The 24,985-nt window shown below is 46.7% G+C and overlaps 1 protein-coding gene across 1 annotated transcript in view; it reads left to right on the plus strand.

The window, feature by feature from the left end:
• The window catches only part of SEMA4F (ssemaphorin 4F), a 142,380-nt gene that overhangs the window by 111,752 nt on the left and 5,643 nt on the right, over positions 1–24,985 (plus strand). The window contains exons 9-12 of the mRNA XM_084626594.1: positions 10,016–10,163; positions 15,662–15,884; positions 17,080–17,189; positions 17,786–17,943. Of these exons, the coding sequence (XP_084482720.1) occupies positions 10,016–10,163; positions 15,662–15,884; positions 17,080–17,189; positions 17,786–17,943 (639 nt within the window). The remainder of the gene's footprint in view (positions 1–10,015; positions 10,164–15,661; positions 15,885–17,079; positions 17,190–17,785; positions 17,944–24,985) is intronic.

A 24,985-nucleotide genomic window follows, 5' to 3' on the forward strand; every position in this document is an offset into this window, starting at 1 on the left:
GACATACACACACACACACACTGTGTGAGAGAGAGAGTCAAAGTCTGCTTTTCTGACGTCCAGGGTCCATATTTTGCTGCTCTCCTTTCTTCCTTGTATCAGGATCCTGAACTCGACCATCTCATGGTCACTGCCACCCAGGTTCCCATCCACTTTTGCTTCCTCTACTAATTCTTCCTGGTCTGTGAGCAGTAGGTCAAGAAGAGCTCTGCCCCTAATTGGTTCCTCCAGCACTTGCACCAGGAAATTGTCCCCTACACTTTCTAAAAACTTCCTGGATTGTCTGTGCACCGCTGTATTGCTCTCCCAGCAGATATCAGGGTTATTGAAGTCTCCCATGAGAACCAGGGCCTGCGATCTAGTAACTTCCGTTAATTGCCGGAAGAAAGCCTCGTCCGCCTCATCCTCCTGGTCCAGTGGTCTATAGCAGACTCCCACCACGACATCACCCTTGTTGCTCACACTTCTAAACTTAATCCAGAGACTCTCAGGTTTTTCTGCAGTTTCATACTTGAGCTCTGAGCAGTCATACTTCTCCCTTACATACAATGCAACTCCCCCACCTTTTCTGCCCTGCCTGTCCTTCCTGAACAGCTTATATCCATCCATGACAGTACTCCAGTCATGTGAGTTATCCCACCAAGTCTCTGTTCCAATCATATCCTAATTCCTTGACTGTGCCAGCACTTCCAGTTCTCTCTGCTTGTTTCCCAGGCTAGGCCCCAAATCCTTCAGTTGCCTCCTAACCCTAAGGGAAAGGCTAGGCACTGGTTGTCTTTAACTTTGAGTAGGAGACATAAGAGTTCATCTGAGGCCTCTTCCATAAAGAGCTACATGTCAGAGTCCTGCTCTAGTGCCAAAGAGAGACACAACACAATGGTTCCTTTGGACTCCCAGGATCATCGGTGAAGCGCTATCTGCAGCACCAAGCTTGATGCCAAAAGCCCAATACCAATAACAGTTCTCTCTGTGCCAACTGACGATATGGTACTGGGCACTTCGGTGCTTACCCTCCTGGCACCAGTGCAATTCCTGGTACTGCGTGACCTCTTTCTGGGCTTGGTACTCGGGTCTCTTCTGCTGAAGCACTTAAGGGAATCGCCACTACATCCGTAGCTCCTCAGTCTTGTGTTGTGCCGGTACAGATATTCTCAGGCCTGAAACCAAGAGTACCTGGCAGAATGGCTTCTACCTTGGAAGTTAATACTTTTCCTACTCCGCTGAACAGAGTGGAGGATCTTCCCATGTCCAGGCCTCATCTCTCCCTTGGGTGGCACAGTGGGAAGCTGAGAGAGAATCTAGGAATGATTCTCAAAAAAAGAGGTCAGGTTCACACAGGGAGTCCCCTGGCTGGTATCCACCCATGCATTCTCCCCCACGTCATCTTTATCAACCTTGGCCATATTGGTCACCACAGGGAGGAATGCCTATTCAAGGAAGCAGGTCTACTCCACTTCATATTGAATGTTGAAGAGATGGCGCCCTGTTTCCTTCCTCTGTAACTGACGGGATGCTGGCAGTGTTCATTCCCAATCTAACTCTCAAAATCTCTTTCCTTTTAAGGTGTGTGAGAGAGAAATTCCTATGTAGGAGGGAAAGCTCCTCTCTCATAATTGATTTTCACTGTGTTCTGCATTCGATATCTCATTTTGCCTAATTATTTATGGAATTCCTTTTGTTATTTCAGTTTACGTGATGACAAGCTAAAGGGATTTCTAATTCAGTCATTATTACTGACATCTGTGGTAACCGGTGATTCTTAATGAGTTTAAAAACATCTTTGAATGAGTCATCATTTTATGCATCACAGAAAACATCTGCAATAACAAAATACCTCTCAATAGTCACAGAACATAGCCTGATCATAAGCACCCCTTCTCAATTACCCAATCTTGTTTATTATACTTCTGTAGATATTTTTCGTTAGTTTTGAGAGGTCCCTTTCCTAAACACCTAGACTCTCTTAGACCGAGAGGTGCAGGGGATAATTAGGTACAGCCCAATACTTAATTATATACATTCTAAAGTGCTAGTCACACACTAAGTTCAGTTTAGGAGCCAACACTCTGAGGCCTTAGACTCCAGGCACACTTTTGGCTAATAAAGCAAGGATTCTGGGAGTATAATCAGTATACAAAGGACAATGAGAAAAATCATGAAAATGTTAATATTTACGAACAGTGGAAACACTGAACGTTCCACTTGAGGTAATTTGGGAGAAGCAGCTCAAACTCCTGGCAAAATTGGAGAGACTGGTTGCCTATAAATGTGGTCCTACTCAAAATCACCAAGGCAACCTGGCACCCATCTTCTATCCCAGCTAAGAAGAAAGCCAAGGAAAGTGTGGGCCCCTTAATGAATGAGGGAGGCAACCTAGTGACAGAGGATGTGGAAAAAGCTAATGTACTAAATGCTTTTTTTGCCTCTGTTTTCACTAACAAGGTCAGCTCCCAGACTGCTGCACTGGGCATCACAAAATGGGGAAGAGTTGGCCAGCCCTCTGTGGAGATAGAGGTGGTTAGGGACTATTTAGAAAAGCTGGACGTGCACAAGTCCATGGGGCCGGACGAGTTGCATCCGAGAGTGCTGAAGGAATTGGCGGCTGTGATTGCAGAGCCATTGGCCATTATCTTTGAAAACTCGTGGCGAACCGGGGAAGTCCCGGATGACTGGAAAAAGGCTAATGTAGTGCCAATCTTTAAAAAAGGGAAGAAGGAGGATCCTGGGAACTACAGGCCAGTCAGCCTCACCTCGGTCCCTGGAAAAATCATGGAGCAGGTCCTCAAAGAATCAATCCTGATGCACTTGCATGAGAGGAAAATGATCAGGAACAGTCAGCATGGATTCACCAAGGGAAGGTCATGCCTGACTAATCTAATCGCCTTCTATGATGAGATTACTGGTTCTGTGGATGAAGGGAAAGCAGTGGATGTATTGTTTCTTGACTTTAGCTAGGCTTTTGACACGGTCTCCCACAGTATTCTTGTCAGCAAGTTAAGGAAGTATGGGCTGGATGAATGCACTATAAGGTGGGTAGAAAGTTGGCTAGATTGTCGGGCTCAACGGGTAGTGATCAATGGCTCCATGTCTAGTTGGAAGCCGGTGTCAAGTGGAGTGCCCCAGGAGTCGGTCCTGGGGCTGGTTTTGTTCAATATCTTCATAAATGATCTGGAGGATGGTGTGGATTGCACTCTCAGCAAATTTGCAGATGATACTAAACTGAGAGGAGTGGTAGATACGCTGGAGGGCAGGGATAGGGTACAGAGGGACCTAGACAAATTGGAGGATTGGGCCAAAAGAAATCTGATGAGGTTCAACAAGGATAAGTGCAGGGTCCTGCACTTAGGACGGAAGAACCCAATGCACCGCTACAGACTAGGGACCGAATGGCTAGGCAGCAGTTCTGCGGAAAAGGACCTAGGGGTGACAGTGGACGAGAAGCTGGATATGAGTCAGCAGTGTGCCCTTGTTGCCAAGAAGGCCAATGGCATTTTGGGATGTATAAGTAGGGGCATAGCAAGGAGATGGAGGGACGTGATCGTCCCCCTCTATTCGACGTTGGTGAGGCCTCATCTGGAGTACTGTGTCCAGTTTTGGGCCCCACACTACAAGAAGGATGTGGATAAATTGGAGAGAGTCCAGCGAAAGGCAACAAAAATGATTAGGGGTCTGGAACACATGACTTATGAGGAGAGGCTGAGGGAACTGGGATTGTTTAGTCTGCGGAAGAGAAGAATGAGGGGGGATTTGATAGCTGCTTTCAACTCCCTGAAAGGGGGTTCCAAAGAGGATGGATCTAGACTATTCTCAGTGGCAGAAGAGGACAGGGCAAGGAGTAATGGTTTCAAGTTGCAGTGGGGGAGGTTTAGGTTGGATATTAGGAAAAACTTTTTCACTCGGAGGGTGGTGAAACACTGGAATGGGTTACCTAGGGAGGTGGTGGAATCTCCTTCCTTAGATATTTTTAAGGTCAGGCTTGACAAAGCCTTGGCTGGGATGATTCAGTTGGGGATTGGTCCTGCTTTGAGCAGGGGGTTGGACTAGATGACCTCCTGAGGTCCCTTCCATCCCTGATATTCTATGATACCAGCACAAAGTACTTCCCTTTTGGCTGTCCGTGACCCCAAGGGCGTTCACAAAGTACGCATCTCAGACATCGGGGATCCACATCTTTCCCTACCTAGATGGTTGTCTGATAAAAGATGGGTCAGACTCCATAGCCCAAACTTGCCATTTGTTTCACAGCCTGGACCTGCAAATCAGGCTCAGGCTTGACTTCTCCCAACTGTCTGAGCGTCATGTTCATTGGCAAGCGTTTGGATTCAATGAGGGAAAAGCTGTCTTACCCGGCGAGAGGGTCCTGCAGGCTCTTACCAGGCTGAAGACTGCTTGGACTCAGCTCAGGGGTGTGAGGCAAACTCACAGCCAAACCAGGGCTCCTCGCTCAGCTGCTGTGGTGACTCAGCGCTCAGGTATTAAGCAGCAACCTAACACTGACTAGAGCCTGGGTCAAATGAACCCAGGGTCAGGTATTTCCACAACCCCAGCAGAGCTGCAGATCCATCTGAGCAACAGCGCTACCTGGCCAATAACCCTCCTACTGCCTCGCAGTACACCAGACTCCAGTGACTCCCAGCCTTGCCTGAGCCCTGTCCCAGCATTGTCCTTGCCCTGCACTAACCTCGCTCCAGCCTGGCCTCTACCTCCTGATTTCCCCCCCCCCGCCCCCTCCCAAACCCTTGGACTCTGACTACCTGTTTTTGACCTTCAGCCCGTATCTGGACTCTGGCTCCGGTATCAGTTTGGTATGTCTTTGGACTCTGACCACCCAGCTTCGACCTCTGGCCTGCATCAGGACTCTGGCTACGATTCAGATTCTGGCTTGGCTATGACTCTGATCTTGGTTTTGACCCTGGACTGTACCCAGATCTCAATTCCAGAACCACCCTTGGCTCAGGCCCAACCCTACGCCTAGCTACGGCCCATGCTCCAACCACTAGGCCTGATTTTGGGAGGCAGCGCCTGACAGTGGGTCTTAGGAGAGCTATTAGCCAGGATGGGCAGGTATGCAAAATCATGCTCTGAAGTGTCTCTAGCTTCTGTTTGACAAAAGCTGTGAGTGGGGGTACATGGGATGGATCACTTGTTGATTACCTGTTCTGTTCATTCCCTCTGAAGCACCTGGCATTGGCCAGTGTTGGAGGACAGGATACTGGGCTAGATGGGCCATTGGTCTGACCCAGTAAGGCCATTCTTATGCTCATGTACGTCATGCCTGTCTGTTCCAAGACCATTAACACAACAGATGCCTCCAATCTGGACTGGAAAGTGCATGTCAATACCTAGAGATGCATAGATTATGGAACCAATGGGAAGCAAAACTCCACCTCAGTGTGCTAGAGGTCAGAGCCATTTGATGGACCTTAACTCCTTTACCTTTGAGGCCGGGTACTGACAGGCAATGCCGCTATCTAAAAATCAGGGAGCGTCACACTCTCCATCTCTGTGCTCATAGGCCTTAAAGTTCTGGCTGTGGTGCCTCGTACTTCATTCAACAACTCTGCATCTGGCTGTGGAAAAGAATGTACAGAGGGCCTCTCTCAGTAGGAAGATGTGGGACCAATATGAGAGGTCACTGAAGACTACAGTGGTGATACATTCATAGATCCCAAGGCCAGAAGGAGCTACTGAAATCCATCTAGTTGGATCTGCTGTATAACCCAGGCTATAGCATTTCCCAACAATAATTGCTAGAGCATATTTTTTTAGAAAATCATCCAATCTTGATTTTTAAATACTCTGTGATGGAGAACCCAGCCTGACCCATGGTACATTGTTGCAATGGTTGGTTAGTCTCACTGTTAATTAGCTCCTCATTCCCAGTCCTGAATTTGTCCAGCTTCAGTTTCCAGCCATTGGATTGTCTTAAACCTTTCTCTGCTAGATTGAAGTCCACATTATCAAATATTTATTTCCCATGTAGATACTTACAGACTGTAATCAAGTCACCCCTTAAATTTCTCTTTTTAAGATAAATAGATTGAGCTCTTTGAGCCTCTTACTATAGGCATAAAGAAAAGGAGTACTTGTGGCACCTTAGAGACTAACCAATTTATTTGAGCATGAGCTTTCGTGAGCTACAGCTCACTTCATCATTACTCCTTTTCTTTTTGCGAATACAGACTAACACGGCTGTTACTCTGAAACCTGTTACTATAGGCATGTTTTCTAATCCTTCTCATGGCTCTTCTCTGAATCCTCTCCAATTTGTCAACATCCTTCTTGAATTGTGGACACCAGAACAGGACACAGTATTGCAGCAGCAGTTGCACCAGTGGAAATACAGAGGTAAAATAACCTCTTTGTTCCTACTTGAGATTCCCCTGTTTGGATATTCCAGGATCACATTAGTTGTTTTGGCCACAGTGTTGCACTGGGAGCTCATGTTCACCTGATTATCCACCACGACCCCAAATCTTTTTCAGAGTCACTGCTTCCCAGGATACAGTTCCCCAACCTGTAAGTAAGGCCGATGTTCTTTGTTCCTAGATGGATCCATTTACATTTCACTGTGTTAAAATGTATATTGTTTGCTTGTGCCCAGCTTACCGATCACTCTGCATCTGTGACTGTCCTTGGAATAGCAGACCGTGTCAGCCAGATGTTTTGGGAAGACCACGAGTGGTTTTTGAAAGCGAGTATAGTCAGATTAATCTTCGTCACTTGGACGTATTCCCCATATGGACGTATTTGCTACAAGAGCCAACAGAATGCCATCAGTTCTCTTTCAGAGCAGGTCACAGCCCCAGATCCCTTGCAGATGCATTCCTCCTTCTTTGTGAGTTGAGTCTGACATACGCTTTTCCCCAGTACCACTCGTTCCCAAGGTCATCCCATGTGATTCTGATTGCCCCAGCTTGACTAAGGCAACACTGGTTCTCTAACCTACAGATTCTCTTTTCAACGATCACTACCGCTTCTCCCAGACAAAGACACAGTATTCCTGGATGACTGTCAAATCCTTCACCCAAATCCCAAGAGTGTCCACCTGATGGCTTGGCTGTTGGATGGCTGTGCAAAGTATTCTATAGAACAGTGGAAAAACATCTACTTAGAGTACTTATCTCTATAAGGGGAAACATTTTTCTAGTTGGTCTGAGAGTCATAACTTCCCTCAGGAACAAGAATCTAAGATATCTTGGAATATCTCCTATATCTTAAAGAATTGTGACCATCTACTAGCTCACTAAAAGTACACTTAGCTGCAGTCTTGGCTATCTACCCTCCTAACCAGGTGAAGTCAGTTTTCTCTAACTCTATGGAGGCTGGATTTTTTAAAAAGAGATAAATAGAACTCATCCTCTTATCGGGGCTCTGGTTCCTCCTTGAAACTTGACTCTTGTATTATCTGCTCTGATAGGGCCTCCATTTGAGCCAATGGCAACCTGCTCTTTAACCCTCCGATTAGCAAATGTGTCCTTCCTGGTGGCTATCACATGGGCAAGAGAAGTGGACAGAGCTGCAAGTCCTGATGGCAGGTCCCCCATACCACATTCGATAAATACAAAGTCTCAATGAAACCACATCTGGAATTTCTAATGAAGGTGGTGTCCAGCTCCCACCATAATCAGGCACGCCGTCTGCCTACCTTTTCCCCTGAGATGTGTATGCATAAGGATGAGGAGAGACTCCCTACACTAGATGTTTGTTGTGTCCTCTCTTTTTATATAGATCACATCTATTTATATCCCATCCAGGAAGGATAAAGCATCAGGCAGTTCCAGCTCAGGGAATTTCTCACTGGATAATCTCATGTTATGAGTAGGGTTCCAATTTTGATTGGGCATATTCCTGAAGGCTTCATCACATTACATAATCTTTAATTGCAGATTAATCTTTAATTCATGGAGACTCCAGGACAATTCTGAAGGGCTGGCAACCCTAGTTCATGAGCTAGCTAACACTTTATGCTCTCCAAGAGTGGCAGCGCATTCTACAACAGCCCAAGCAACTTGCCTGACTTTGTTCAGAGATGTACCTATAGAGGACAAATATAAAGCAGAGACATGGTCCTCGAGGCATATCTTTGCCAAGCATTATGTGATTATTACAGCCTCCAGAGCTGACTTGACTTTGGGAGAGCAATGGTGCAATCCCTTTTCAAATTGACTCTAGGCCCCACCATCATGATGCACTGCTTGGGTGTCATCTAAGTGGAATGGATATGTGCAATCACATAAAGAAGAAAAATCTGTTACTTAACTGCACTTTAACTGTGTGAGAGCCCACAGCTCACCCTCCTTCCCCTCTTCTTTGGAGTCTATCCCATCATGATTCTGGTGTGAAGGAACTGAAAGGGGATCGGGGACTCCACCATTTATGCCCTTGGTGTGGCGTACGGTTGCAAACTTTCTAATTTTTGAAAACCAGACAACTCCCCCATCCCCCATGTGATGCAGGTAGGAGGCAGCCCTGGCTCAGCAGGGGCTGGTGCAGGTTGATGACCCAGTACCTCCCCTCCCCTTCTTCCCCCGGCCACAGTAATCATACTTTTGGTGTCTGGTCCCCTTTTTGACTGGACACCTGGCAACCCTAGTGGGGAGGTGCAGGGCACATGCTGTATCATGAACTCTTTGGCTTGAGCACACTGGGTGTGCCCACACCGAAGGAAAAGACACACACAACACATCGTGAAGTACAACAGCTACAATATAGGAAAATAACCATTTTATCAAACAAGAACAGGCCAGAGTTCTGCTGACACTGTGATACGTAGGTCTGATACTTGGGAACCCCTGGATTTGACATGGGAAGCTGCTTTTGCCTGTGCCAGGTCTTCTGCGTCTACTGTTACAATGCTTTATGGTGACACACATGCCGGGAGAATTAGAGGGTCCCATCCTTTACCGCTGAGCCCTACTTACACAGCCTTCCCTGAAGACAAATGGGTAATGGGCCCACACCCCAATTTCTTCCCTAATGTGGTTACTGATTTTCACTTGTCTTTCCCAAATCTTTCCCCTTCAATGGAGGTTAGCATACACCCTGACACACACACATGCATGATATTAAAAGTGCTCCTAACTGCTACCTAATGGAACAAAATATTTTTATAATCCCCCAAGTAGAGTTATGGGACAGGCTATTTCCTCCTGAAAGATAGATCCCAATGGGTCAAATCCTCTATAGGAACATGCTGTGGATTAGCAGATATCCCATCCCATTGCAACAGAGGTGTCTTATCAGGCTTGCTTTCTGTAATGTCCTCAGTGTAGAAATATGCAGAGCTCAATTCTTACCTTCATAGCATCACTTTTGCCCTAGCTTTGAGATCTGGTGCCTAGTTCAGGAGAGCAATTTTTCTGTCGCTTATCTAAATATCTTCCTCATTCCCTGCTCTTTAGGGGTTTCTTACTGCTCATGAGTGAATTTCCCCAAAGTGCATATCTCTACTGATAATGCTTATAACTAGATTCATAGAGTTTAAGCCAGAAGGGGCCATTAGGTCACCTAGTGTGACCTCCTGTTTTATCACAGGCCATTACATTCACTCAGTTACCCCTGTATTGTGTTTGACTAAGACACGCCTTCCAGAAAGGCATCCGGTACTGATCTAAAAACATCAAGAGCTGGAGAATTCACCACTTCCCATGATACTTTGGTCCAGTGGTTAATCTCTTTGTTTTTTTTATTTATCCCTAACGTCTAATTTGAATTATCTGCCTCCAGCATCTAGCCATTGAGTCTTGTAATGCTTTTCTCTGCTAGATTGAAGAGCCCTTTAGTACCTGGCATTTTTCCTCCATGACAGTATTTATAAGCTGTAATCAAGTCACCTCTAAATCTTCTTTTTGATGAGATAAATAGAAACTTGTGAGGTTGTATGGGCCTCGCTCCTTATTTAACTTCACATGAGTCATTCCATGGTGCCACTCAGAGTCTGAGGATTCTCCCCTGACAATCTGCTCAAAGCTTCTCTTATAGCTAATTAACCTCCCTTTCTGTTTCCCCTCAGGGATGGCGGGCAGGTCTCAGCTGTCTGTGCCTACAGCATTCAGGACATCCAGAAAGCCATGAACGGCCGTTTCAAGGAATTTAAACATGACTGTGACAAGTGGACAAGTGTCATGGGTGGGGATGTCCCTGAGCCACGGCCAGGTGCAGTAAGTGATGAGAACCATGCTGGCTACTGGACAGATACAGATCTCTTCTTTTTTTCTTTTTCATGAAAAGGGCTGTGGACCTTCAGGCTTTGGCCTAGAACACTGGTTGGGGAGGTGAGGGAGGTGTTGACTAACATATGCTGCCTTGTGTATATATACGTATCATATTAATAATATGTACCATATCATTCATACACATATCTACCTAGCTATCTCAGTATGCAGTAAGCACAAATATTATAGCAGTTATATAGCCTAAATTGACCTATAATTTTTATATAACCCTGATAACTTATGCTAAGTGTCCCATAACCCTTTGCATTCACTAAAATAAGTTTTGGCTTAAGCAAATAAAAAAGCTGTCAAAATTGATACAGATGAGTGCTTTACCATAGGAGCAAAAAGAAAGTTACTCTCACAAGCCTGCACTGGAATGCCCCAAAGGAAGAGGACATAACAAATAATTGTTCTACCCTAGTACAAAACTAGAAGGTGGCATCATACCCTTTGGTACCTAAAATGCATGTGTATAGAATAAAGCGATAAGGGTTACATCATAGCATTAAAAAAAAAAAAGGTAAAAACTTAATTGGTTAAATTTAGTTTCAAATGATGTACACCCTACCTGTTTACAAGTAAAGGGTACTGTATAAAAATGGCTTTAGGGGAGTCCATCTTCTACATAAAGTAAATGTACCAACACTGCATGAGAGAGCTTCCTGGAGACAGGTATTGTATAAAACTATGGCCCGCGGGCCACATCCTGCCCATCAGACCATTTAATCCGGCCTTCAGCTCCCACTGGGGAGCGGGGTCAGAGATTTGCCCTGCTCCGGCGCTCCAGACAGGGAGCAGTTTCGGGGGCTTGCTCCACTCCGCGTGGCTCATAGGAAGCAGCCAGCATGACCCCATTCCAGCTCCTACGTAGTAAACGGAGACGTGGCCAGGTGGCTCTGCACACTGCGCCGTCTGCAGGCGCCAACCCCGCAGCTCCCATTGGCCACGGTTTCCAGCCAATGGCAGCTGCATGGGTGGCATCTGTGGAGGGGGAAGCGTGCAGAGCCATCTGGCCACGCCTCGGAGCTGGAGTGGGACATACTTCCAGTAAGCGCTGTCCAGAGGGCCCCCCCCGTGCCCCAATCCCCTGCCACAGCCCTGATCCCCCTCCCGCCCTTGATCCCAGCCCAGAGCGTCCTCTTGTACCCGAGAGCCCACACCCCCAACCAGAGCCCTCACCCGTCCTGTGCCCCAACAGCCTGTCCCAGCCCCGATCCCCCTCTCACCCTCCAAACCCCTTGGTCCCAGCCTGGAGCCCCCTCCTGCACCCCAAACCCCTCATCCCCAGCCCCACCCAGAGCATAACCCCCCCCCCCCCGCACTCCGGCCCGGAGCCTCCTCCTGCACCCTGAACTCCTCGTTTCTGGCCCCAGCTGGAGCCCTCACCACCTCCTTCACCCCATCCCCAATTTTATGAGCATTCATGGCTCACCATACAATTTCCATACCCCGATGTGGCCCTCAGGCCAAAAAGTTTGCCCACCCCTGGTATAAAACCTTTTTTCCTGTACTACATTATAATGGCTTATAGCAATAAACCTAACTAACGTTGGTTATTTGGTCTCTTAAGTATATTTCATAACAAACCAAAGAGTGATCAAGCAATTAACTGTGCCCAATTTATCAACAAATTGGCGCGCCGAGACAGGAGCCATCCAGCCAAAACATCAGTCAAACCAAGGAGTGTTGGGTCGCCACCTAACTGCTTGGAAGGGGTAACACTGAGTGAGAGGAAAAAAGAAAAGGAGTACTTGTGGCACCTGAGAGACTAACCAATTTATTTGAGCATAAGCTTTCGTGAGCCACAGCTCACTTCATCGGATGCATACTGTGGAAAGTGTAGAAGATCTTTTTATATACACACAAAGTATGAAAAAATACCTCCTCCCACCCCACTCTCCTGCTGGTAATAGCTTATCTAAAGTGATCACTCTCCTTACAATGTGTATGATAATCAAGTTGGGCCATTTCCAGCACAAATCCAGGGTTTAACAAGAATGTCTGGGGGAGGGGGGGGAGGAAAAAACAAGGGGAAATAGGTTACCTTGCATAATGACTTAGCCACTCCCAGTCTCTATTCAAGCCTAAGTTAATTGTATCAAATTTGCAAATGAATTCTAATTCAGCAGTTTCTCGCTGGAGTCTGGATTTGAAGTTTTTTTGTTGTAATACAGCAACTTTCATGTCTGTAATCGCGTGACCAGAGAGATTGAAGTGTTCTCTGACCTGGTTTATGAATGTTATAATTCTTGACATCTGATTTGTGTCCATTTATTCTTTTACGTAGAGACTGTCCAGTTTGACCAATGTACATGGCAGAGGGGCATTGCTGGCACATGATGGCATAGATCACATTGGTGGATGTGCAGGTGAACGAGCCTCTGATCGTGTGGCTGATGTTATTAGGCCCTGTGATGGTGTCCCCTGAATAGACATATGGGCACAGTTGGCAACGGGCTTTGTTGCAAGGATAGGTTCCTGGGTTAGTGGTTCTGTTGTGTGGTATGTAGTTGCTGGTGAGTATTTGCTTCAGGTTGGGGGGATGTCTGTTCCATCCATGGTGGGATGGAAATTGTTGAAATCATGGTGGAATTCCTCAAGGGCTTCTTTTCCATGGGTCCAGATGATGAAGATGTCATCAACATAGCGCAAGTAGAGTAGGGGTGTTAGGGGACGAGAGCTGAGGAAGCGTTGTTCTAAGTCAGCCATAAAAATGTTGGCATACTGTGGGGCCATGCGGGTACCCATAGCAGTGCCGCTGATCTGAAGGTATACATTGTCCCCAAATGTAAAATAGTTATGGGTAAGGACAAAGTCACAAAGTTCAGCCACCAGGTTAGCCGTGACATTATCGGGGATAGTGTTCTTGACGGCTTGTAGTCCATCTTTGTGTGGAATGTTGGTGTAGAGGGCTTCTACATCCATAGTGGCCAGGATGGTGTTATCAGGAAGATCACCGATGGATTGTAGTTTCTTCAGGAAGTCAGTGGTGTCTCGAAGGTAGCTGGGAGTGCTGGTAGCGTAGGGCCTGAGGAGGGAGTCTACATAGCCAGACAATCCTGCTGTCAGGGTGCCAATGCCTGAGATGACGGGGTGCCCAGGATTTCCAGGTTTATGGATCTTGGGTAGTAGATAGAATATCCCAGGTCGGGGTTCCAGGGGTGTGTCTGTACGGATTTGATCTTGCGCTTTTTCAGGGAGTTCCTTGAGCAAATGCTGTAGTTTCTTTTGGTAACTCTCAGTGGGATCAGAGGGTAATGGCTTGTAGAAAGTGGTGTTGGAGAGCTGCCGAGCAGCCTCTTGTTCATATTCCGACCTATTCATGATGACAACAGCACCTCCTTTGTCAGCCTTTTTGATTATGATGTCAGAGTTGTTTCTGAGGCTATGGATGGCATTGTGTTCCGCACAGCTGAGGTTATGGGGCAAGTGATGCTGCTTTTCCACTATTTCAGCCCGTGCACGTCGGCGGAAGCACTCTATGTAGAAGTCCAGTCTGCTGTTTCGACCTTCAGGAGGAGTCCACCTAGAATCCTTCTTTTTGTAGTGTTGGTAGGGAGGTCTCTGTGGATTAGTATGTTGTTCAGAGGTATGTTGGAAATATTCTTTGAGTCGGAGATGTCGAAAATAGGATTCTAGGTCACCACAGAACTGTATCATGTTCGTGGGGGTGGAGGGGCAGAAGGTGAGGCCCCGAGATAGGACAGCTGCTTCTGCTGGGCTGAGAGTATAGTTGGATAGGTTAACAATATTGCTGGGTGGGTTGAGGGAACCATTGCTGTGGCCCCTTGTGGCATGTAGTAGTTTAGAAAGTTTAGTGTCCTTTTTTCTTTTGTAGAGAAGCAAAGTGTGTGTTGTAAATGGCTTGTCTAGTTTTAGTAAATTCCAGCCATGAGGAAGTTAGTGTGGAAGGTTGGTTTTTTATTAGAGTATCCATTTTGTGCTGGAAATGGCCCAACTTGATTATCATACACATTGTAAGGAGAGTGATAGCTTTAGATAAGCTATTACCAGCAGGAGAGTGGGGTGGGAGGAGGTATTTTTTCATGCTTTGTGTGTATATAAAAAGATCTTCTACACTTTCCACAGTATGCATCTGATGAAGTGAGCTGTGGCTCACGAAAGCTTATGCTCAAATAAATTGGTTAGTCTCTAGGGTGCCACAAGTACTCCTTTTCTTTTTACGAATACAGACTAACATGGCTGTTACTCTGAAACCTGTCATTGAGTGAGAGATGGGACGCTAGTGTTTGTTAATCTCATGTACATTTGTGCAGGCCAGCAAGCGCTGTGCTCAATCCTGCAATTCCAGGACGCACAAAAGTTGCTACTGTAATTTATTATAAAAAAAAGTGCTACTATGGCAGAATGCCTCTTTAAAAAATTAACTGATTTCATCAGAAGTGCCTAATAAAGCACTCAAGGCAAAACACCAATACTTCAAAAATTCCTGGGCAAAAAACTATACTTTAAAAACATATAAAAAACAGGTTTCAGAGTAACAGCCGTGTTAGTCTGTATTCGCAAAAAGAAAAGGAGTACTTGTGGCAATGGTTAGTCTCTAAGATGCCACAAGTACTCCTTTTCTTTTTATGTAAAAAACAATTACAAGTAAAACTTTCTAGGCAAAATGCACAAATACAGCAAATACATTTACAGCTAAAATGGCAAAATGCTGAAGCCCCAAAATTAGCAATTATAATGGCCAAAAATAACTGATTGTGAGAGGGCAGATTTAATCTGGGGAGGATTTGTTGTAGGCAGAGATGGGAGTGGTGTCTAATGCTTCTCATTATATCCCCCTTTCTCAGGTGCTTAGTTAACCTATTAACCATCTCCCTAGTCAGCCATTAGCCTGTAAATACCTTTGTGACCTGTTTGTAAGGGCAGCTAAGTAGTCCCTCTATTGCTCTGAGACGTGCCTTAAAAGCCTGAGCCTTGGTCTACAGTGGGGGGGGGGGGATCGAGCTAAGATTCACAACTTCAGCTACATGAATAACATAGATCGACTTACCGTGGTGTCTCCACAGCGATGAGTCGGCTGCCGCTCCCCCGTCGACTCTGCCTGCGCCTCTCAGGGCGCTGGAATACAGGAGTCCATGGGAAAGCGCTCAGGGATCGATTTATCACGTCTAGACCAGACGCAATAAATCGATCCCCGCTGGATCAATTGCTGCCTGCCGATCCGGAGGGTAGTGAAGACATACCCCAAATGGGCCATTGTGGGGCTAGCCCCAGTCAAATTTGCTGAAACACAGTGATTTGCTACTGTGTGTGTATGAAACCCCATATGCAGGTTGTATGCACCATACTTTGTATTCAGAAGGTCCCAAGGCTGCTGAAGGAGTGGAATTAACAGTTTCTGACTAGGAAACAACATCCAGTCCAGCTGTTCTGCTGCCCAGGTCATTTGAACATGTCTTCCTGTTTTTTACCCACAGTGCATTACCAAGAGCATGAAGCTGGCTGGCTTTGGCTCCTCCCTGGCACTGCCTGACCGTGTTCTGACATTTGTCAGAGATCATCCTCTCATGGACCAGGTTGTTCACCCGCTGGAAATGAGGCCCGTGTTGGTCAAGCTGGACACACAGTACCTCAGAATTGCAGTACATCGTGTCAGAAGCATCTCTGGGCAGGAATATGATATGCTGTACCTGGGGACCGGTGAGGGAGATGGCAGCACTGGGTGCGGACAGGAATAGACAGGCACAGGGAAAGAATGGGCACAGGTTGGGAGGGTATGGCTGTAAATCAGGTGCAGTCACCTGGGAGCAGCCACATGGAGTGGAGAGATGATTTATTATTTGTATTGTAGCTCCTAGGAGCCCAGTCATGGACTTGGACCCCATGGTGCTAGGCACTGTACAAATGCAGAACAAACAAAAGTCCCTGTCCCAAGGAGCTTAGTCTAAGAATAACACAAGAGATGGACACAGACAGACTGAGGGGCGAGTACCAAGAAACAGAGACAATATTGGTCAGCATGGTAGGAAGTGGGCTTAGCACATTAGCACCATTGTCAATTTTTTTCTAGACTTCACAGCAAAGGAGGGTTTTGAAGGAGGATAATGAGTTAGTTTGGGGGCTGTTTACTGGGAGCATCTCCCACGTGTGGGAGGCAGCAGGGGAGAAAGCACAAAATGTTTGTTTCATAATGTAACAAGTGGGCAATGGAAGCTGGCATGATGGGCTGACTCGGGACGGGAGTCAGCAGTTCAGTAGTTAAGGAGAGATGATAGGTAGGGTGGGAATAGGTTGCAAAGGGGCTTGAAAGCAAAGACAAGAGCATATGTCTGAAGTGACAAAAAAGGGGAAACCAGTGGAGGTATGTGGGGAGGGGCTGGCATGGTCAAAACAATGGGATAGGAAAACAATCTCTGCAGCAGCATTCTGAATGGTGTGCGTTGGGCAAGACTGCATTTGTCGAGGCCAGGGAGAAGGATGTTCAGTAATGGAGACGTGCAAGAACCAGAGCCCAGATGAGAATTTTAGCTGTGTGGGTGGTAGGAGAGACCGTATCTGAGAGACATTATGTAGAAAGAATCTGCAAGACCTAGACATGGTATGACTTCTCTCTAGGTCGTCACATCCAGAGTCAAAGGTGACCTCTGCGTTATGGGACTGAGTGACAGGCAGATGCTGATGTTGTCCACAGTGATGGAGAGAGGAGGTGTCAGGGAGAGCTTGAGATGCAGGCTGGGGGGCAGCTGTCTGAAGTGAGAGCAAGAATGGCCACCCCCTGGCATGGGAGCTGTGAGGCCCTTTTGGGAAGAGATGGTTGTGGAGCTTGTCTGCTGCTGTGGCACCAGATGGGGGTGCTGATCTAATCTCTCCCTCTACTCTGACCTTCCCTTTACAGAGGATGGACATTTGCACAAAGCAGTGAAGATTGCCCAAAAAGCTGTCATCATTGAGGATCTGACACTGTTCCCAGAGCCCCAGCCAATTCAGAACCTGCAGCTCCACCAGGTGAGGGAACAAGCCTCTGGGTGCCTGGAGCTAGCACTGGCTAGGCTGGCATGTTCCAAGCACTGATGGACACGGGGTATTTGAAAAGGAAACTGACACCTTCAGGGTGGGAAAATATGGGTCTGCTGGATCAAATCCAGAAAGCGGCTGCCTGCCCCCAGCCTTGCTTATCCCTGATTCACTGGTAAATGGGGTTTACTGGGTCCCATTGCTCCCTCTTGGTAAGGGTAATAGATTCCTCCCTTACCCAGATGCCTCTGGTTATCTGTCTGAGTGATTATACTGTGCTCAGCACCATGGCAACTGTACATCTAACAGGTTATATATTAAAAATTCCATGGAATCTTGTTTCTCTTCTCCTTGCCCCTGTTGGCTGGTTGCTGAAGGAACGGTGGTCATGTGAGTTTAATATGTGGTCCTGGCAGCACTGAGATTTGTGCTGGGAGTGACTCCCACAGCTGTGAGCGGCTAGCCACAAAAGTGCTATTCTTATGCTCATGAGCCTTTCCTTTGTGACTGGCGGCTCCAGCCCTATATAGGTGTCATGGTGTCGTCCAGAGTAGGGGAAGAGTTGCTATCTTTTGCTATCTTTGTAGAGCTGGTTGTATGTAGGGTCCCCTACTGAAGTGACTCAGGTCAACACAACAGACTGTGAGAGATACAAGAGCTGCATCGAGTGTGTCCTGGGCAGAGACCCATCCTGTGCCTGGAGCAGAGAGCTGGGTGCTTGTATACACCACCAGGGACAAAGCGGGTAAGTGACTTGCCTCCATTTCCTATTGTCCCCAAAGGACCCATGAAAAATAAAACCTGTGAAAGAGATCATCCTCGACCTTGAGGGATTGCCACCGCTGCCAGTTGCCTATAGCCTGGATGGTGACATCTTTTCCCTGAAATCTGACATCTTCAAATAGCCTGTCACCAGCTCTGCAACCTTGCTATTTGCAACACCTGCGACCTTAAGATCCCCATCCTGGGTCCCATCTCCTCTGGCCAGGGCCATTTCAGCTTCCTTCCCTCTGGCCTCCCTGAGCCCCAGCCCTTCTAATGCCAACTTGTCCAGAATGCTGCTTCCCACCCGCCCCCTGCACTCTGCTAGTAATACCAGCCTAGATACCCCATTTTTCTGCTTCTCTCCATTCTTTAATCATAGAATATCAGGGTTGGAGGGGACCTCAGGAGGTCATCTAGTCCAACCCCCTGCTCAAAGCAGGACCAATCCCCAACTAAATCACCCCAGCCAAGGTTTTGTCAAGCCTGACCTTAAAAATTCCTAAGGAAGGAGATTCCACCACCTCCCTAGGTAACGCATTCCAGTGTTTCACCACCCTCCTAGTGAAAGTTTTCCTAATATCCAACCTAAACCTCCCCCACTGCAACTTGAGACCATTACTCCTTGTTCTGTCATCAGCTACCACTGAGAACAGTCTTGCTCCATCCTCTTTGGAACCCCCTTTCAGGGAGTTGAAAGCAGCTATCAAATCCCCCCTCATTCTTCTCTTCCGCAGACTAAACAATCCCAGTTCCCTCAGCCTCTCCTCATAAGTCATGTGTTCCAATCCCATAATCATTTTTGTTGCCCTCCGCTGGACGTTTTCCAATTTTTCCACATCCTTCTTGTAGTGTGGGGCCCAAAACTGGACACCGTACTCCAAAAGCAGTGCATGTGTTATTCCTTGACTTTAGCAAAGCTTTTGATATGGTCCCCCACAGTATTCTTGCCAACAAGTTAGAGAGGTATGGGCTGGATGAATGGACTATAAGGTGGATAGAAAGCTGGCTAGATCGTCGGGCTCAACAGGTAGTGATCAATGGCTCCATGTCTAGTTGGCAGCTGGTATCAAGCGGAGTGCCCCAAGGGTTGGTCCTGGGGCCGGTTTTGTTCAATATCTTCATTAAAGATCTGGAGGATGGCGTGGACTGCACCCTCAGCAAGTTTGCAGATGACACTAAAGTAGGAGGAGTGGTAGATATGCTGGAGGGTAGGGATAGGATACAGAGGGCCCTAGACAAATTAGAGGATTGGGCCAAAAAAATCTGATGAGGTTCAAGTGCAGAGTTCTGCACTTAGGATGGAAGAATCCCATGCACTGCTTCAGACTAGGGACCGAATGGCTAGGCAGCAGTTCTGCAGAAAAGGACCTAGGGGTTACAGTGAATGAGAAGCTGGATATGAGGCAACAGTGTGCCCTTGTTGCCAAGAAGGCTAACGGCATTTTGGGATGTATAAGTAGGGGCACTGCTAGCAAATCGAGGGACGTGATCATTCCTCTCTATTCGACATTGGTAAGGCCTCATCTGGAGTACTGTGTCCAGTTTTGGGCCCCACACTACAAGAAGGATGTGGAAAAATTGGAAAGAGTCCAGCGGAGGGCAACAAAAATGATTAGGAGGCTGGAGCACTTTACTTGTGAGTAGAGGCTGAAGGAACTAGGATTGTTTAGTCTGCAGAAGAGAAGAATGAGGGGGAATTTGATAGCTGCTTTCAACTACCTGAAAGGGGGTCCCAAGGAGGATGGATCTAGACTGTTCTCAATGGTAGCAGATGACAGAATGAGGAGTAATGGTCTCAAGTTGCAGTGGGGGAGGTTAGGTTGGATATTAGGAAAAACTTTTTCCCTAGGAGGGTGGTGAAACACTGGAATGTGTTACCTGGGGAGGTGGTGGAATCTCCTTCCTTAGAGGTTTTTAAGGTCAAGTTTGACAAAGTCCTGGCTGGGATGCTTTAGTTGGGGATTGGTCCTGCTTTGAGCAGGAGTTTGGACTAGATCACCTCCTGAGCTTCCTTCCAACCTTGATATTCTATGACCTGACATGACCAAACTAGTCTGCAAATACCAGACCATCCCTGTAATCCTTATGCCCCCAGTTGTGCCCTCTGCCTGTTGACACCAAGCAGTCCCTAGGTCAGAGCCACCACTGCTCCAGACTTCTTCAGCCTCGCTCCCAGAGCCCTTTAGTCACTACTGATCTGTTCAGGTTCAGTCCTGGCAGCAGCATCAGTTCCCATGAGGATGAGCAGCATGGGATAGTGATCAGAGTCATGGATGAGCCTCAGCAGCCTTTCTGTGACGTCTCAGAAACAGGCTCAAGGCAGCCTGTGCACCTCCCAGGACATCAGGTCAGCTCAGGAGATGGATGTCTCCATTGGCCTCAGAACCCTTTTAGGTTGCTAGAAATCCTGCAGGTGGCTGTAGCAGTGCCTAGAGACAATGCATTGTAGGACCTGGCCAAACTCCTTTGGCAGACACCTGCCTCCCTGACACCTACTTTGCAGAGGATGGATCACAAACACCATATGCTCTCACAGGGATTCCAACAGAATTTTTGCTCACCCTGTGCTGTGTTCCCTGGTTCTGGCTTGGCAAGGACAAATCAGGTTGGGAGCAGTTCAAAGCCACACCAAAATATAAGGAGCTAGAAAGACTAGGCTTGTTGGGTAGGGTGGCATACTTAGCAAATAGCCTATAAATGCAAATAGCAAGCTACTAAGCATTTTTATCTAAGCACAACTGTATTAACTGTCACTCCTCAAAGAAACATCACCAATTTCTGAGGTGAATCCCTGCAGCATCTGTCTTCATGGCCTTTCAAAGCAGCTGACTTGACTGCTTTGAGAGCTGAGTATCCATCAACCAGGATCTTCCCAACCCATCCCTTTCTTTGGGCACCCCCTCTCCAGTTCCTATGTGTCTGCAGCTCCACAACTAGTGATCAAGGGGTTTTAGACACTCAGAATGGGGATGCAGCATCCAGTTTCAGTCCTTGTCCTACCCCATCCCTGTTCGGGTACCCCTCTCATGAGACCATACTGCTGCAGGAGGTGCAGTCTCTTTTAGCTCTTGGAGCTATAGAGGAGGCCCCTTTACAGCACAGGAGAAAGGGAGGGATTCTACTTTCAATATTTCCTCATACCCCCAAAAAAGAGGGGGACTGAGGCCTATCCTGGACTTAAGAAAGTTAAACACCTTTATCAGAAAGATAACGTTCAGTATGATATTCCTTCTCTATTAACCTATTCCCAGATCTCAACAACTGGTAAGCTGACATGGAGGATGCCTATTTCCATGTTTCAATTCACCTGGGCCACAGGAAAGGTAGTAGGAGACCACAACTCCATTTTGGCCTTTCATCAGACCCAGGGACATTTATAGAATGTATGGCAGTGGTCATAGCTCACCTCAGCAACTCAGCCTTCAGCTGTTTCTGTATCTGTATGATTGATTCATAGATTCCATGGCGAGAAGGTTTAGTTGGCCAGCTCTCAGCCGGGACTCAGCTATCACCTCTTGCCCCTGGGTCCCCGCAGAACCCCCGCTCCTGGACATGCTCACTGTTCCCTGCAGGACTTGACCTCACTCCCATGGTGCTTTCAGAGTATAATTACCTCCAATCCCTGGTGCAGGTCCTCAGGTCCAGCTACAGGGCACTGTTGGAGAGCAGACATCCAGAGTCCTTCCTAGGGCTGCAGTGTCTAACTGCCCTAAACTGGGGGAAAAGGAAGTCTGGTCACTGCCTCGGGCTGGGCTCCCCTGGCTACTGGGCTCCCTAGAAGCCTCTAGCAGCCTTGACTCTCAGGCAAACTTCCCCCCTGCTCTGTGGCAAGCTTCACCTTCTCCAGGTAGAGCATGCTCTGCAAGGGCACCTAATTGGCTTTGCCTAAGTGCAGTGATACTCATTAGGCTTGCTGTCACTGGAATGGGGCATGTACCATCATAGAAGGTACCGTAGGGATCATCTAGTCTGACTTCCTGTATAACACAGGCCAGAGACCTACCCCAAAATAATTCCTAGATTTGGCTGGTTTCAGGCTGATCTAGCCAGCAGGTAGCAGACAAGGGAATGAACAGAACAAGTAATCATCAAGTGATCCATCCCGTCGCTCATTCCCAGCTTCTGGCAAACAGGCTAATAGCCATTGATGGACCTATCCTCCATGAATTTATCTAGGGTTCTTTTTTGAACCCTATTATGATCTTGGCCTTCACAACATCCTCTGGCAAGGAGTTCCACAGGTTGACACTGCATTGTGTGAAGAAATAAGTCCTTTTGTTTGTTTTAAACCTGCTGCCTATTAATTTAATTTGGTGACCCCTAGTTCTTGTGTTATGAGAAGTAGTAAACAACACTTCCTTATCTACTTTCTCTACACCAGTCATGATTTTATAGACCTCAATCATATCTCCCCTTAGCCATCTCTTTTCCAAGCTGAAAAGTCCCAGTCTTATTAATCTCTCCTGTCATAAATATAAAGGGAAGGGTAAACCCCTTTAAAATCCCTCCTGGCCAGAGGAAAACTCCTCTCACCTGTAAAGGGTTAAGAAGCTAAAGGTAACCTCACTGGCACCTGACCAAAATGACCAATGAGGAGACAAGATACTTTCAAAAGCTGGGAGGAGGGAGAGAAACAAAGGGTCTGTGGGACTGTCTATATGCTGTTTTGCCGGGGATAGACCAGGAATGGAGTCTTAGAACTTTTAGTAAGTAATCTAGCTAGGTATGTGTTAGATTATGATGTCTTCAAATGGCTGAGAAAATAATTGTGCTGAATAGAATAACTATTGCTGTCTGTGTATCTTTTTTGTAACTTAAGGTTTTGCCTAGAGGGATTCTCTATGTTTTGAATCTAATTACCCTGTAAGGTATCTACCATCCTGATTTTACAGAGGGGATTTCTTTACTTCTATTTACTTCTATCTCTATTAAAAGTCGTCTTGTAAGAAAACTAAATGCTTTTTCATTGTTCTCAGATCCAAGGGTCTGGGTCTGTAGTCACCTAGGCAAATTGGTGAGGCTTTTTACCAAACCTTGTCCAGGAAGTGGGGTGCAAGGCTTTGGGAAGTATTTGGGGGGAAAGACGTTTCCAAACAGCTCTTCCCCAGTAACCAGTATTTGTTTGGTGGTGGTAGCGGCCAATCCAAGGACAAAGGGTGGAATATTTTGTACCTTGGGGAAGTTTTGACCTAAGCTGGTAAAGATAAGCTTAGGAGGTTTTTATGCAGGTCCCCACATCTGTACCCTAGCGTTCAGAGTGGGGGAGGAACCTTGACATCTCCTCATACAGAAGCTGTTCCATACCCCTAATCATTTTTGTTGCCCTTTTCTGAACCTTTTCCAGTTCCAATATATCTTTTTTGAGATGGGGCGACCACATCTGCACACGGTATTCAAGATGTGGGCGTACCATGGATTTATATAGAGGCAACATATTTTCTGTCCTATTATCTATCCCTTTCGCAATTATTCCCAGCATTCTGTTCACTTTTTTGACTGCCGCTGCACATTGAGTGGATGTTTTCAGAGAACTATCCATAATGACTCAAAGATCTTTCTTGACTGGTAACAGCTAATTTAGACCCCATCATTTTGTATGTCTGTTTGGGATTATGCTTTCCAATGAGCATTACTTTGCATTTATCAACATTAAATTTCATCTGCCATTTTGTTGCCCAGCCACGCAGTTTTGAGAGATCCTTTTGTAGCTCTTCGCAGTCTGCCTGGGTCTTAACTATTGTGGCAGAGCTCCAACCTTGTCCCCGTGGGTCCCACGCTTCCAGGAGGTTTATGTTAGCCTAAGAGGTTCACTTCAACCCTCCACGTAGCCCATCTCTCTCTGGGGCCAGGTCTCAGTCAGCAGCAGGAGTTTCTGCTGTCCCCTGAGCCATACAAAGGGTACGAGGAGATATCCCAACATTTATAGACTGAGACAAACAACTGGGGTAAACAACTTGCATTACCACCTTACATGTTTCTTGTCATCTGTTTGTTACCTCCCCTTGTACCTTGCTTCTGATGTTTCAGACAAAACATCCCTATTCATCACTTCTGTCAAACCATATTGTGGTAGGTTGGCATGTAATTGTGCTAGCCTTTTGGAATGTGTTTACATAAATATTAAGTTTCAGAGTAACAGCCGTGTTAGTCTGTATTCGCAAAAAGAAAAGGAGTACTTGTGGCACCTTAGAGACTAACCAATTTATTTGAGCATAAGCTTTCGTGAGCTACAGCTCACTTCATCGGATGCATACTGTGGAAAATACAGAAGATGTTTTTATACACACAAACCATGAAAAAATGGGTGTTTGTCACTACAAAGGGTTTTCTCTCCCCCCACTCCACTCTCCTCAAATAAATTGGTTAGTCTCTAAGGTGCCACAAGTACTCCTTTTCTTTTTTCATAAATATTAGGTGTGTTTTAGCGATTCTAGCAGCACCGTCGCCAAGTTCATCTACTGGACAGTGAACTTATAGGCATGTGCTATAATATGTGGCCTGACTTTAGTTCACAGCTGGTTCAGGCTTCATGTCTTGCACCAGGCCCAATGCTGTAGGCTCTCTGTATTACAGGACAGTCAGTCTGCAAAATGTTTTGAGATCCTTAGACCCTGCACAAAGTCCTGCAAGCCTCTGCTGGGAATTAATTCCTTCCTGAGCCTGATCCCACTCCTTTGCCACCAACCAACATTCCCATTCCTGACATCCTCAATTACTTTCCTCTCACTCCCCCTTTCCCAGTAGACACACACTCCTGGCCAGCTTGCCTCCTTTTCAACCTGGTGTTAGTACCGTTGTGTGTGCCTGAACACAAACCAGAGTGCAGGGCAGTTTTCTGATAGTAGTGAGGTAGATAGGGCAGGTAAATCCCTAGAAAACAGCACTTCTCAGTCCTCCTAGAAACTGACCTCAGCCCAGGGAGGGGCAGTCCCCAGGCAGAGGTTAAGCTCTGATCCTGTGGTAGCCGGGTAACCTCTGTCCGTTGCAGATACTGGAAGTTTTAATTTCTGTCCCTGGATTTC

Source organism: Lepidochelys olivacea (assembly GCF_965140295.1).
Source record: "Lepidochelys olivacea isolate rLepOli2 genome assembly, chromosome: 4".
Classification (NCBI taxonomy): domain Eukaryota; kingdom Metazoa; phylum Chordata; order Testudines; family Cheloniidae; genus Lepidochelys; species Lepidochelys olivacea.